The following is a 14,656-nucleotide window of genomic DNA, read 5'->3' on the forward strand; positions in this document are numbered from 1 at the left end:
CAGGCATTGATCGCGATCGGCACCGAGCGCCCTGGCATTTCTTAGACAGCCTCCTTGGGGTCCTTCATAGCGTCTGTTGCATAGCTGCAGAGGAACTGAGAGAGGAAGAGACTCAGAGAGAGGGGTAGTGAGAGGGATAATGAGAGAGATAGAAAGAGAGGGATTGAAAGAAAGATAGAGGGATTGAGAGAGGGATAAATAGGGGATAGAAGGAAAGCAAAAAGGGGATAGAGGGAGAGCGATAAGGGGATAGAGGGAGGGAGAGAAAAGGATAGAGAGAGGGAGGGTGAAGGAAGGATAGATTTAGAGGGATAGAGAGAAGGAGAGATTGATAGAGGGAGTGGGGGAGGAAGGACAGAGAGAGGGATAGAGATAGAGTGACAGAGAGAGAAGGGGAGCTAGAGGGGAAGGAGGGAAAGAGAGGGGTGTAGAAAAAGTAAGAGAAAGGACGGGAGAGGGATAGAGAGGGGGAGGGCAAGGAGAGGGATAGAGAGGGGGAGGGCAAGGAGAGGGATAGAGAGGGGGAGGGCAGGGAGAGGGATAGAGAGGGGGAGGGCAAGGAGAGGGATAGAGAGGGGGAGGGCAGGGAGAGGGATAGAGAGGGGGAGGGCAGGGAGAGGGATAGAGAGGGGGAGGGCAGGGAGAGGGATAGAGAGGGGGAGGGCAGGGAGAGGGATAGAGAGGGGGAGGGCAGGGAGAGGGATAGAGAGGGGGAGGGCAGGGAGAGGGATAGAGAGGGGGAGGGCAGGGAGAGGGATAGAGAGGGGGAGGGCAGGGAGAGGGATAGAGAGGGGGAGGGCAGGGAGAGGGATAGAGAGGGGGAGGGCAGGGAGAGGGATAGAGAGGGGGAGGGCAGGGAGAGGGATAGTGAGGGGGAGGGCAGGGAGAGGGATAGTGAGGGAGGGAGGAGAGTGATAGAGGTATTAATAGAAGGAAGGAAAGAGAAGAATAGAAATAGAGGCAGAGAGGTTTTGGTGATATAAATAAATTGGGAGCAAGGGAGGCTGAAATATATGATTATATACACAGGGAAAGACATACATTGGAAGGAGGCGTTAATATATTGATAAATTTGACTACAGAGGCTGAGACACCAGACTGACCTGGTGTGCATGTTTTTTAAATTTATAGTTTAACTGGGACCAAGAAGGTAAACTTGTAATGGGACTGAGAGGTTCGGGGAGATAAACAAAGGGGCAGCTACAGATCTATATTGAGGGGGACAAAGATTTACAAAGAGATGGAGTCAGTCAGACAAAGAGACATTGAACAAATATTGAGAAATTTTTAGAAGAAAGACTGAGATATAGGCACAAAAATAACACAAATACAAAACACTCTTAGAAATAAAGAGCAGAAACAAAAGCCAAGGATATTTTAAGAAGGTTTAAGGGGCAGATGGCAGCTATTGAGAAGCAAAGGGCATGAGGTGTAAAGGGTAGTGATCAAAATAGAGAAAGTGGCATTACGCTGAGGCAGTGAGGGTTTTAGCAAAGCCTGGGAGGAAAAGAGCTAAGGCATTTAATGAAAGGTTCAATCTTACAGGCAAGCAAGGAGAGAGGGTCAGAGAAACAAGAGTTTCATTAAGATAAAAACCTGAAAGGAGGGAGTGATTGAATGAGAAAAATTAATGTAGAAAATGTCAAAATGCTAAGAAAGCCAGAGTAACATAACTTATTGTGACGTTGATAGGTCGAGATGAGAGAGGGAGTGGATCATAGTACAGAAAGAGGAGCCTGATATTAAGTGACAGACATCAGCAAACTGAGTCAGGCTATAGACAGGGTAGGGGAAGATTTATCGAGCGCAACACATGTGGAGAGACACTTGTTGACATGTTCAGCATTAAAGTTATCAATCTAATTTAGCAATAATATACTGTCTGAGAATGGGGATATATCATCTTTGTAAATAATACAGGAAAACAGCAGTGACAGAAGAGAGTGGGAGATTCAATAGCAGTTGTTGCTGATTAATGGGCAGAGTAGAGGCAGAACAGGAGCAGTAGAGTGTATAGAGCAGCAGTAGCAGGCAGCCGCAGATAAAACAATCGGTGAAGGAGCAGCAGGACAAGATCGAGGCCAGTCACTCAAAGCTGTGTCATTGTCAGGAGCAGCATGGCTACAGAGAGCAGCAGCCTGTCTGACCTGAACCAAGACAAGTACGATGGGGATGAACACATCAAAATTATCTGCCTGGGAGACAGCGCTGTTGGGAAATCCAAGTGAGTGAAAAGTGTGGCTGGGCATGAGATGGCATAGATGTAAATGAAGCAAGACTGATTATTACGAAGAATCTTAGAGAGGTCTTTCCCTTCCTCCTGTCCTGAAGCAGCAGCTCCTTGCTGTGGAATGGATCATTTCAGGGATTAGCCGTCAACCAACCCTGATCCTCCCTCATTTCAGGGCAAGACTCTGACGATGGGAAAGGGGGTTAGTGCGTCACAAACCCGGACTCATTTGTCCTCAACCAACAGCCGCACACTCGCCCTACACAGCTGGACACTCACCCTACGTGTTGGTGATCAGGAGGACAAATCCATGCATATGTTTCCCCTCTATCCTCTCCTAGGGGTCCCTGAATAGAGAAGGGAGTCAGCACAAGGGGAGACTTACTAATTTAGTAGAGAATGGGAACCTGGGGTTGTCCCAATCTGTGTGGCACTGTCCCACACTAATCAGGTATTACACACCCACAGTGCTGATATATTCAACATAGGAGCTGATGGAAATGACAGTCAAATGACACAAAACAAGAACAGGTCACTCAGCCTAATGCCCCTCCCAGTGTTCATTTCCGCCCTAAACCTATGAGTATAACTTCTCCCTTTCGCCATCGCTTCCTCATCTAGTGCACGATAAAATGAAGTGAGGCTGATTCCTTCCAACTCCATTGAAGGCGGCAATATGTTTGACATGATACTAGTTCTACAACATACTGGTGAAGCTCAGTAATCTTGGGAAGGGGAGTTTTCATACCTGTTGGGGATATTGCACTCGTTGTGTTTGGGGGTTATCTCATCTGGCGGGAGTATCGCACGATTAGAAGTCTTGTTGGATAAGATGTTGGAGGGGGTTCAGGAGCAGGAGGAGAGCAGGGGAAGGGTTTGCTGAAGCAGCTATATATATGTATATAGTCCACATCTTTGAAGGAAGAAATCCTTGAACTGGTTGCCCTTGGTCTGAATGTTGGAGAGGAGAGTGCAGTGAGCAGGGGCAGGCTGGCAGTTGTTCTGCACACTAGGGTGATGGGCAGTCTTGGAATGTATAATGAGGCTCTGTAGTGGAATCAAATCTGGCATTCTATCTCTAAACCCCACTTACACGTATCACACTGCAACTCAGAGCCCTCTTAACATTCTGGGAGAGTGGTGGACATGGTGAGTAATTTGGGGACTGCCAAGGAATCAAAGGTTCGACTGAAGAATTGTTAACTCCTAATCCATTCTCAATAAAGCGACAACAGCCTCAGACTCACTGCCTCTTCAAAGCCAATACCCTCACCAATAACATAATTCTTCAAATGTGACAGGAACACAGGCTGTCAAAACTCAGATGTTTGTTTTTAATTCTTGGGAGTTTTGGAGTTTCAGGGGTTTTTCAGATGCTGCAACCCCTTTCTGTAAACAGGGAACTCTGAGGTGGAGTTCCTCATTATCATTAGCTCTTTGTCCTCTGCCTCTCGGGTGTGAGATCAACAGACACGACCTGATGGCAGGTCGTGTGTGGGCCTAGAAGGGCTCAGTACACTCTACAGCAACACTTCCCTCCTGAATGGGGATGAGAGGTCACTGCATGAACTGTAGTGTTAATAAAACTGGCCAGCTGATTCCTGGCGACCTGAAATTGCTAACATGGTTTGGGTGATGTGTGTTTGCAGGTTGATGGAAAGGTTTCTAATGGACGGATAGTATCCTTTCTGAGCTCCGTACAGAACAACAAGGTCATTCACCAAGGAATGGGAAGCTGACCCCAATGGCCTGACTTCACCAGCTCTGACCCACTGGTTATATTCTTTGCCTTGCACTAACCAGGTGAAGCTATTTTTAAAGGTTCCATATACTAGTGCCTGAAGGAGAAATGTCCTTGGATGAACTAGCCTCAAACTAAATGTACTGTCACTACAGAAGGATTGTCTCATGGAAATAATTGACAGGTGTTGCTGTGGTGCCACTGTTTTTGTCACATGCACTGATTTTAAATAGTTGAATTCAAAATGGTTAAACTTACTTAAGACATTTATATTTATTTCACAGATTTCTACCAACATTCAGCAACCAAACCACTCAATAGTCAAATACCTGTACACTGCTTTTCAGTTCATCATCTTATTCGCAAACCTACAAATAGATTAAAATTCATGTGAATAGGCCATGGGAATGTGAGTATTGAGATCATAAGCCCAGCAGTTGTACTTAATACTCTTTTTACTTATTGAATTGGTACAGTAGCATATTGCTACTAGCCAAGTGAAGCCTTGACTGGTAATCCAGAGAATAAGAGTTCATATCCCACCTGAGCGATCTTGAGAATTTGAATTTTATTTTAAAAATATGGAAATGAAAAGTTGGTACCAGTAAAATTCATCGTGTATTTGTTAGATCATACTAAAAGCCACTTTGTTCACCCTTTAATACTCAGTTTAAGCTATCTGGGACTCCAGTCCTACACCAATGTGGCTGACTCTGAAATGGCCTGTTACATCAGAACCGCGGCTAATGGGTCAAGAAAGCATCTCAACACCACTGCCTCAGAGCAAATAAGTGTAGACGATAAATGCCCGCCTTGCCAGTGACACTCACACTCCAAGAGATTTTTAATGGAATTGGCCACATCTATCTTCCCAATTAACCATATGGCTAGTCTATTGGACAGTAGTGGCCAAGTGGGTCTATTATATTGTTGTGTTCACAGGCTCTGTGGGGTGTTGCAATGTCTTGCCTGTAGCCTGGCTAAACCTTTAAAGTCATGATGTGGATGTGCCGGCGTTGGACTGGGGTAAACACAGTCAAAAGTCTGACAACACTAGGTTTTAGTCCAACCAATTTATTTGATAGTAATTTGATAGATTGTTTTTGTCTCCTTGTGAGTTTACTATCAAATAAATCGGTTGGACTAAAACCTGGTGTTGTCAGACTTTTGACTGTGTGAACCTTTAAAGCCACTGTTCTGGTCAGGTGGTCCAGCTAGACTCACCCAGGTATTGTGACTGTTCATGAGCTTCTGAAGTCAATTTTGCAACTTATAATTGCTTGTTATGATCTGGCCCCTGGTCGAAGGAACCCAACATGAAATTTGGGGACAGGTAGTCCAGACAGCATTAATGGAAAGAGGGTCAGAGTTTCAGCTGGATGACTGTGCAATGCTGCTTACCTGCAACCATTTTCTGCTTTAATTGTCTACTTCCAACTTTTGCAGTATTTTGCGTCTTATCTCCAATGTGAAATTATCTGCTGTCTTTTTAGAAAAGGATTTTTTTTTTTAAAAACTGTCTTTTTACCATTCTTTCTTCCTTTTAAGAAGCTTGTGATTATCTGCCCTAACATCTCCTAATGTGGCTCGGTGTCGAACTTAGTTTGAAGATGCTGTAGTGAAAGTGCCTTGGAAACCTTTGTTGTATTAGAAGTGTTATACAATGCGAGTTTTTATTTTATAGCCATAGCACAATGAAATGTAGTGGGATATGTTGGACATCTTAAATACTAAACTTGTATATTATTTTATTCAATCTACGGGATTGTTTTTGTCTCCTGTGTCAGTTTTTATACCTTAACTTGGGTTACAGTCGCCCCCAGCAGTTGTCCACATACGCACTGACACTCTACAAGTACACTACTACAGTCAATGATAAGACTGTTCTAGTGGGTAAGTGTTGCATTTTTCAATTATTTTCAACCTACATTGTGAACCAAAAGAAAAGGATCGTGAGTCCCACCTATATAGCAAAAACCTAACCCAAAAGAGCAGCTTGAGTACTACAGACTAATTAATTTAACATCAATGGCGGTTAAAGCTTTAGAAACAATCACCAGGGTAAAATGCCAACAGGCACTTGGAGAGGTTTGAATTAATTAAGGATAGATAAATGGATCTGTAAAAGTTAGATTGATTGGGCTTGACTATTCTAATGGAATTTTTCGATGAAAGGCTGATGAAGTGGTTATTGTCTATATGGATTTTAAGAAAGTGTTTGACAAAATTCAATATAAAAGGCCAGTTAAAATTGTGGTTTATGGAATATAAATTGTGAGTTATGCAATATGAGGGTCAATGACAGCTTGAATAAAGAAAATGGTTTTAGGACAGAATTGTGGTAAATGTTTTTTGGACTGGAAAATGGCAGACAGTGGTGTTCTCTAAGTGTTTGTGCAAGGACTACTGCATCTTATGACTTAAATATTGGAATACAGAGTAAAATTCCAACATTTGCCAATGATATTAAACTTGGTTGGAGGAGTGACAAACCAGGGAGATTTAAACAAATTTAGAACCGTAGAATCCTGACAGTGAAGGAGGAGGCCTTTCAGCCTATTGAGCCTGCACCAATGCTATGAAAGAGGATCTTACTTACGCCTACATCCCTACTCTATCCCCATAATTCCACATGTTTACCATGGCTAATTCACCCAACCTACATATCTTTGGACACCAACAGGTAATTTTAGCATGGCCAATCCATCTAATCGGCACATCTTTAGACTGTAGGAGGAAATAGCATTCAGAGAAAACCTATGCAGACACTGGCAGAACGGAGACAGTCACCCAAAACTGGAATTGAACCTAGGCCCCTGGTACAGTGAGGCAGCAGTGTCTACCGCTGTGCCATCGGGCTGCATTTCGAGGATAACAGGACATAAATATGCTGTTAGAATGGGAAGGCAAATGGAACATGGAATTTAACACAAAAGTTTGAGGTGTTGCATTTTGGTAGAAAATATAGGAGATGCAAGATAGACTTAATGGTAGTTCTAAAGAAGGGAGAGATGGAACTTGGAGTGTGTGTGTATAGATTTTTGAAGGTGGTGGGACATATTGAGAGCGGAGGAGAGGTTGAATAAACTGGGATTGTTTTCACTGGAAAGACGCAGGCTGAGGGGAGACCTGGTCCACAAAATGATGAGAGGCAGAGACAGGGTGGATAGTCAGAGGCTTTTCCCCAGAGTGGAAGTGTCAATGACGAGGGGGCACAGGTTCAAGGTGAGAGGGGGAAGTTTAAGGGGGATGTGTAGGAAAAGTTTTTTCACGCAGAGTGATGGGTGCCTGGAATGTGCTGCCAGAGGAGGTGGTGGAAGCAGGCACATTAGCAACATCTAAAAGGCACCTGGATGGGTACATGAATAGGGAGGGAATAGAGGGATTCAGACTGAGTAAGGGCAGGATTTTATTTTAGTTTAGTTCGGGCATCATTTCAACATGGGCTCGGAGGGCCAAAAGGTCTGTTCCTGCACTGTTCTTTTCTTTGTTCTTTATATAATCCTGAGCAAGATTTTACTAGTATGAGAGATCAAAACAATTGTTGTATAGAGGTGAGAGAGAGTTGCAGTAGGTTACAGATGTAGGAAGTTTTACAGATGTGGAAGACAGTATTGAGAAAGGGAGATATGAAGAACAGTGGTAGATAATTTTGTAGATACCTTAAATCAAAGACCTTTCACAGATATACAACTATGAATAACTTCTATGGATACAAAACTTACTGTATATGGACATTAGACACTGAACATCTTTTGTACATAGCAAGTCGTGTACACTTTTTTTATACATACCATGTCATGTACACCTTTGATAGATAGGACTGCGTACACCTTTTATAGGTAACGGACTGTGTATATCTCTTGTAGATACCAGCATGTATACACCTTTTATAGATAGCAAACTGTGTACATCCTTCATAGATACCAGACTGCATACACCTTTTATAGATAGCAAACTGTGTACATCCTTCATAGATACCAGACTGCATACCCCTTTTATAGATAGCAGATCATGTACATCCTTCATGTCCAAAGATGTGCAGGTTAGGTGGTTTAGCCATGGTAAATGTGCATGATTGTGGGGACAGGGTGGAGAGTATGGCCTGGATGGGATGCTTTTTTGCAGACCGGATGGGCCAAATGGCCTCTTTCTGCACTGTCGGTTGTTAGTGACAACTCCTGTAGCTCTTTCAGGTTAGTGAGCAGAATAATGTTATCAACGTATTGAAGTTCCCACCAGGATGTTGCCTAAGTATTTTTAAGACGCGGGTTGATGGGTTTTTGATAGGAGAGGGGATTAAGGGTTATGGGGAGAGGGCGGGAAAGTGGAACTGAGCAGCGACAGATCAGCCATGATCTTATTGAATGGCGGGGCAGGCTCGAAGGGCTGGATGGCCTACTCCTGCTCCTATTTCTTATGTTCTTATGTTCTTATGTAGTTAGCAAACCATATGGGATCTTAGGTTCCACAAATGCTGTATATGAGGTGAGAGATCTTTTTTGTGTGTTGGGGGGAAGGATTATGTTGGTACTCTAAGTAGGTAAAAAAAAGTTTTGTGCATCTAGGGTTAGACAGGGGAAGTTTACTCGAGACAGGTTGCCTGCGAGATCTAAGAAATTAAAGGTGTGATGTTGATGCATTTGTAATGATAGATTATTGGTGCGTTTGAGTTATAAATAAATAATTTGGTTCTAAAATTTGTAGTGTGACATAAATGGGAAACTTAGTTTTTCATCTGTTGAATTTCAAAGGGGAATTCCAAGTGACAAGGAAAATTTGCATCTTACAAATGTTCCATGAGTAAACAGGGGAGTATATATCAATTTTTATTATCCAAAAAGTAGAGGCAAAATAGAAAAAATGAAAGATTTTTATGTTTGGAGAAGTTGAGTTCAAAGAGGTGTTTGAGGACAATGGAACGTGAGCTGAAAGAGGAAAAGAATATTTAAGGCAAGGTGTTTAACTGAGTTAGTGATTGTGGGGGGAAACCCTACAGACTACCTCCTTTGTGTGTGAGTTGTTCAGAAGCTATGCTAGTTTTAAATTGGAGACAGCTATCCAGTGTTGAACCAGAGAAGTCGTTGTGCAGGAAACATTTTGCTTGAATAGAAGTGTTTGAGAAGTTATGAGGTGTAGCTTTGTTAAAGTACAACAATCCCTTGACTTGGACAACACTGGATTTTTTCATGGTTAAAATCTATAAGGATGTAGTTTAATTGTGTACTTTAGACCAAGCAGTTTTTTTTTGGTGGGGGGAAGGGAGTTGTTCTGTAAGACTGTTTTAACTGCGTAACTTTAATTTTCGGTGCTTAAGTTTTTTTTCTTTTAATAAATGTTTTAATTTTTAAAACTCTAACAGTGTTACTGCAGTTCTATCCTTTTACGGCCAGTAGCTTTACCTCCTAGTTTTCACAGTAAACAATAAGTTTATGATCAGTGAATTAGACTTCACTCTGGGGCCTGTCTTGCTCAGCAACAACATTGCTGAGATTGTAACAAGTACAAAAGCAGGGAAGCTACGTTGAACATTGGTAATGCTCTGGTTAGACCACAGTTAGAGTGCTGGATCTAGTTCTGATGACCACGCTTGAGGAAGGCTATCAGGATTCACAAGAAGGTGCAGAGGAGAATTATCACAACGGTTGCAGATTTAAGGGATCTGAGCTGCAAAGTTAGGTTGAAAGCTATGAAAAATATGTGGGTTAGTTTGATTGGCCATGCTAAATTGACCATGGTTAGGGGATTAGCAGGGCAAATATGTGGGGTTATGTGAATAGGGCTTGGGTGGGATTGTGGTCAGCACAGACTCAATGGGCTGAATGGCCTCCTTCTGCATCATAAAGATTCTATGATTCTAGGTGTGATTGTTCAGTTCCTTTGTGTCTGAGCTGTTGAGAAGCTATGAAAGTTTTAAATTGGAGACAGCTATCCAGTGTTAAGCCAGCAGAGTCTTTGTTTAGGCGTTATGTTTCTATTGAGGGCAAAACGTTATGTGAGATCAGGACATTCAATTAGGTGATCAGCCAAGATCAAGATGAATGGTGGAGCAGGCTTGAAGTGCCGAATGGCCTACTTCTGCTTCTAGTTTCTGTGTTCTCCTTGAGGCACATTAGATTGCGGGGAGATTTGATGCAGATAAAATTATGACAGATTTGGATGAGGTAGACAAGGAAAATCTGATGGTTCAAAGGCTATGGAAAAATGTTTAAGGTTTTGGATTCGAGATACAGGTGACATGTAAGGGAGAACATTTTTATGCAGCGACTGGTCATGCTGTGGAACTCACAGCCATGAGAGTGGTGGAAACAGATGATGATGACTGATTTCAAAAGAAAATTGGATGGTCACTTGAAGTAAATAAACTTGCGGATCTCTAGGAATAGAGTGGCTGGTTGGCTCTGCAGGACTCAATGGGCTGAATGGCCTCTTGTGCTGTAAACCAGTCTGTGACTCTAAAGATGTTCTGGATTTGGTTGACAGAGGAGCTCTCAAGTCACCAACATTTTATACACAGGACGGTCAGTACTTCCATTCAAGCCTGGCCATTCAACAGTGGAATCAGGAATCATTGATCACAAAGTAGTGGAAATCTAGAAAGTTCTTTTCTCAATAGGCTGTGGATGTGACAGGACATTTGAAACTTCCCAGGCAAAGTTTGCAAATTTTGTTTGCTGGAACGATCAGGGGATACGTATTCAAGACTGGTACAAGGGACTGTTGTAAAGATATAATAGAATGATAGAATGACAAAATGGAAGAAAAGAAATATCTCATTTATGTTGCGCTTTTCACTTCTTTGGAATGTCACAACACACAATGTCAATCTGATGTGTTGTGATTTTAGAAATGTGACCATTTTGTGCAAAACAGCAGGGAGTTAAATATGGTGCTATGTAATGAGGCGGGTAGAATTAGGGACCTTGCGGTGAAGGATCCTCTTGGAGAGAGTGATCATTGTATGGTGGAGTTTCTGGTGCAGATGGAGGAGGAGAAAGTGGGTTCCCGGACACGCGTCCTTTGTTTGAATAGAGGGGAGTATGGTAGGATGAGAGAAGAATTGGCGAATGTGGACTGGGGGAGCGCGTTGGAAGGTAGGTCTGCTGAGGAGCAGTGGAGGATCTTTAAGGAGATCTTTCTTGGTGCTCAGCAGAAATTTATTCCGATGGTTAAAAAGGACAGTAGGAAGAGAGGTAATAAGCCGTGGATAACGAAGGAGGTGAAGGAAAGTGTTAAATTAAAAGCGGAGGAATTTAGAGTAGCTAAGAGCAGTGGGCGAGAAGAGGATTGGGAAAGGTTTAAATGTCAACAAAGATTGACAAAGAAGTTGATAAAGGAGGGTAGGAGAAGCTATGAGGCTGGGCTAGCACTTTGCTGGAGCAGACGAGGAAGGAGCATCAGAGAGAAAGCTAAGACTTTACCTGTTAAAAACCTGTTTAAAATAAGTTTAAAGCACTTTGTTCTTTGTAGAACTGTTTAAAGCATTTACTTATTGTATTTACTGCTTTAAGAATTGTGAGGGAGTGATTATCAGGCAGTTGTGGCCCATCAGCTTTAAATCAGCGCCAAGTTTAAAAGGAGGCCTGGTGTAGATAGCGGGCAGCGTCGGAGCGGGCAGCGGAGTGAGAGGGAAGCAGAGTGAGCTATTAGGGCTTAATATCAAAAAGGGCTGGAAGGGAAAAAGGCCAGGTGGAAAGAACAAGGAAAAAAAAAAATTTTTTTTTCAAAACTACTACAGCAAAAAACAAGGAAAAAATTTTTCCCACAACAAATTATATTGAATAATGGAGGGACATGTGATGTGCGGTTCCTGTATGATGTGGGAACTGGTGGACCCCAGGGTCCTTCCCAGAGACCATGTCTGCAGTAAGTGCAGGTTGCTGGAGGAGCTCCAGCTCAAGGTGGATGAGCTGGCCTCTGAGCTACAGACACTGAGGCTCATCAGGGGGAGAGAGGGTGTCATTGTCAATGGGGTGCAAGTGACATCCACCCCCTCTAGACTGTCTAAATCTAAGGGTCAGGAACAAAAGGGGGCTGCTGGGAGGAGGAAGGGGGGTGAGGAGCGGAGGCCTCAGCCTCTTAATCTGCATAACAGGTTTGAGGTTCTTGCTTCCACTCTGGAAGAGGACGAGGCAGGTGAGGTTGGTGAGCAAACTGCACACGGTACAGTGATGCAGCAGGACATAGGCAAAGAGAAGGGGAAAAGGAACGTAGTAGTGATTGGGGATAGTGGGGTGAAGGGTATTGACACTGTCCTTTGTCACAATGACAAAGTGCACAGAAGGGTGTGTTGTCTGCCTGGTGCTCGGGTACAGGATGTCGCAGCTGGGCTGCAGAGGAATCTGGAGTGGGAGGGTGAGAACCCAGTTGTGGTGGTACATGTGGGTGCCAGCGACGTAGGCAAAGTGCGGACTGAGGATCTGGGGAGGGAGTATGAGAAGCTGGGAATGGAATTAAAAAGTAGAACCGACAAGGTGGTCTTCTCTGGGCTACTGCCTGAACCGAGTGCAGACGGGCGTAGGGTTGACAGGATAAAGGAAGTGAATGGGTGGCTCAGAGATTGGTGTGGGAGGAATGGGTTCGAATTTATGGGGCATTGGCACCAGTATTGGGGTAGGTGGGACTTGTTCGGGCGGGATGGGGTTGGTCTGAATCGTGCTGGGACCAGAGTGCTGGCGAATCGAGTAAAGAGGACTGTAGACAGGGCTTTAAACTAATTAGGGGGGGGGAGGGTGTGAGGGTAGGTGATGTTAGGAGGTCTACAGTTAAGGATAGGGTACAGGTAAGGGAAGAGGCTGAGGATGTCCCAAGTGGTGGCGTTACGGCAAATAGGGTCCAGAAGAAGGCTGGGATGAAAGCGCTTTATCTGAATGCACGAAGCATTCGGAATAAAGTGGATGAGCTGGTGGCGCAGATCGACACAAATGGATACGATCTGGTGGCCATTACAGAGACGTGGCTGCAAGGTGACAGGGACTGGGAGATGAATGTACAGGGCTATCAAGTGTTTAGGAAGGATAGGCAGGAGGAAAGAGGGGGTGGCGTAGCTCTGCTGATTAAGGACAGCATCAAGGTGGTAGCAAGGGATGATATCGGAGCCAAAGAGCAGAAAGTGGAATCGTTGTGGGTGGAGATTAGGAACAGCAAAGGGAGGAAGACGCTGGTGGGTGTCGTCTATAGGCCCCCGAATAATGATCTGGAGGTGGGGCGGGCTGTTAACGCGCAAATAAGTGCGGCGTGCAGGAATGGGACGGCCGTAGTTATGGGGGATTTCAATCTGCATATTGATTGGTCGACCCATGTTGGACGAGGTGGGCTCGAGGAGGAGTTCTTGGAATGCTGCCGGGATAGTTTCCTGGAACAGTGTGTGTTGGAGCCGACGAGGGAGCGAGCTATCTTGGATCTGGTGCTATGTAATGAGGCAGGTAGAATTAGGGACCTTGAGGTGAAGGATCCTCTTGGAGAGAGTGATCATTGTATGGTGGAGTTTCTGTTGCAGATGGAGGAGGAGAAAGTGGGTTCCCGGACACGTGTCCTTTGTTTGAATAGAGGGGAGTATGGTAGGATGAGAGAAGAATTGGCGAATGTGGACTGGGGGAGCGCATTGGAAGGTAGGTCTGCTGAGGAGCAGTGGAGGATCTTTAAGGAGATCTTTCTTGGTGCTCAGCAGAAATTTATTCCGATGGTTAAAAAGGACAGTAGGAAGAGAGGTAATAAGCCGTGGATAACGAAGGAGGTGAAGGAAAGTGTTAAATTAAAAGCGGAGGAATTTAGAGTAGCTAAGAGCAGTGGGCGAGAAGAGGATTGGGAGAGGTTTAAATGTCAACAAAGATTGACAAAAAAGTTGATAAAGGAGGGTAGAAGAAGCTATGAAGCTGGGCTAGCGCTTAATATAAAAAAGGATAGCAAGAGTTTTTATAAATATATAAAAAGGAAGAGGCTGGCTAGGGTGAACGTTGGTCCCTTAGCGGATGAGAAAGGGGACCTAGTGGTAGGGGATGGGGATATGGCTAAGGTCTTGAATAACTTTTTTGTTTCTGTCTTCACGGAGGAGGACGTGAATAATTTGCCGGGTGTTAGCGATGGAAAGGTGGTAGGACTGGAGGGTCTTAATGACATTACTGTTACTAGAGAGGTGGTGCGCAACAGACTGGAGGGGCTGATTGTGGACAAGTCCCCAGGACCGGATGGAATGCATCCGAGGGTTCTGAAAGAAATGGCGGAGGTGATAGTGGATGCCTTGGTGGTTATTTTCCAGACGTCGCTGGATTCCGGGGAAGTGCCGGAGGATTGGAAAACGGCTAATGTTACGCCGTTGTTTAAGAAGGGTGCCAGGCAAAAGGCGGGGAATTACAGGCCGGTTAGTTTAACGTCTGTGGTAGGTAAAATGTTAGAATCCGTCATTAAGGAGGAAATTGCGAGGCATCTTGAAGGGAATTGCTTGATAGGGCAGACGCAACACGGTTTCATTAAAGGGAAGTCGTGTCTGACAAATTTACTGGAGTTCTATGAGGATGTGTCTAGGGCAGTGGATAGAGGAGAGCCGGTGGATGTGGTCTTTCTGGATTTTCAGAAGGCGTTTGACAAGGTACCTCACAAGAGGTTATTGCAGAAGGTCAGGGGACATGGAGTTGGGGGTAGGGTGTTAGCGTGGATAGAGGATTGGTTGTCAAATAGGAGGCAGA

At 44.2% G+C, this 14,656-nt stretch overlaps 1 protein-coding gene across 1 annotated transcript in view; it reads left to right on the forward strand.

Moving 5' to 3' along the window:
• The first annotated feature begins 909 nt into the window (after nucleotides 1-909).
• rabl2 (RAB, member of RAS oncogene family-like 2) overlaps nucleotides 910-14,656 on the forward strand; it is a 33,047-nt gene continuing 19,300 nt past the window's right edge. Inside the window, exons 1-3 of the mRNA XM_080207555.1 lie at nucleotides 910-2,224; nucleotides 3,880-3,909; nucleotides 5,785-5,864. Coding sequence (XP_080063681.1) covers nucleotides 2,118-2,224; nucleotides 3,880-3,909; nucleotides 5,785-5,864 — 217 coding nt within the window. The 5' untranslated portion in view covers nucleotides 910-2,117. The remainder of the gene's footprint in view (nucleotides 2,225-3,879; nucleotides 3,910-5,784; nucleotides 5,865-14,656) is intronic.

The sequence above is a fragment of the Carcharhinus amblyrhynchos genome, chromosome 19 (genome assembly GCF_965287045.1).
Source record: "Carcharhinus amblyrhynchos chromosome 19, sCarAmb.v2.hapA, whole genome shotgun sequence".
NCBI lineage: Eukaryota > Metazoa > Chordata > Chondrichthyes > Carcharhiniformes > Carcharhinidae > Carcharhinus > Carcharhinus amblyrhynchos.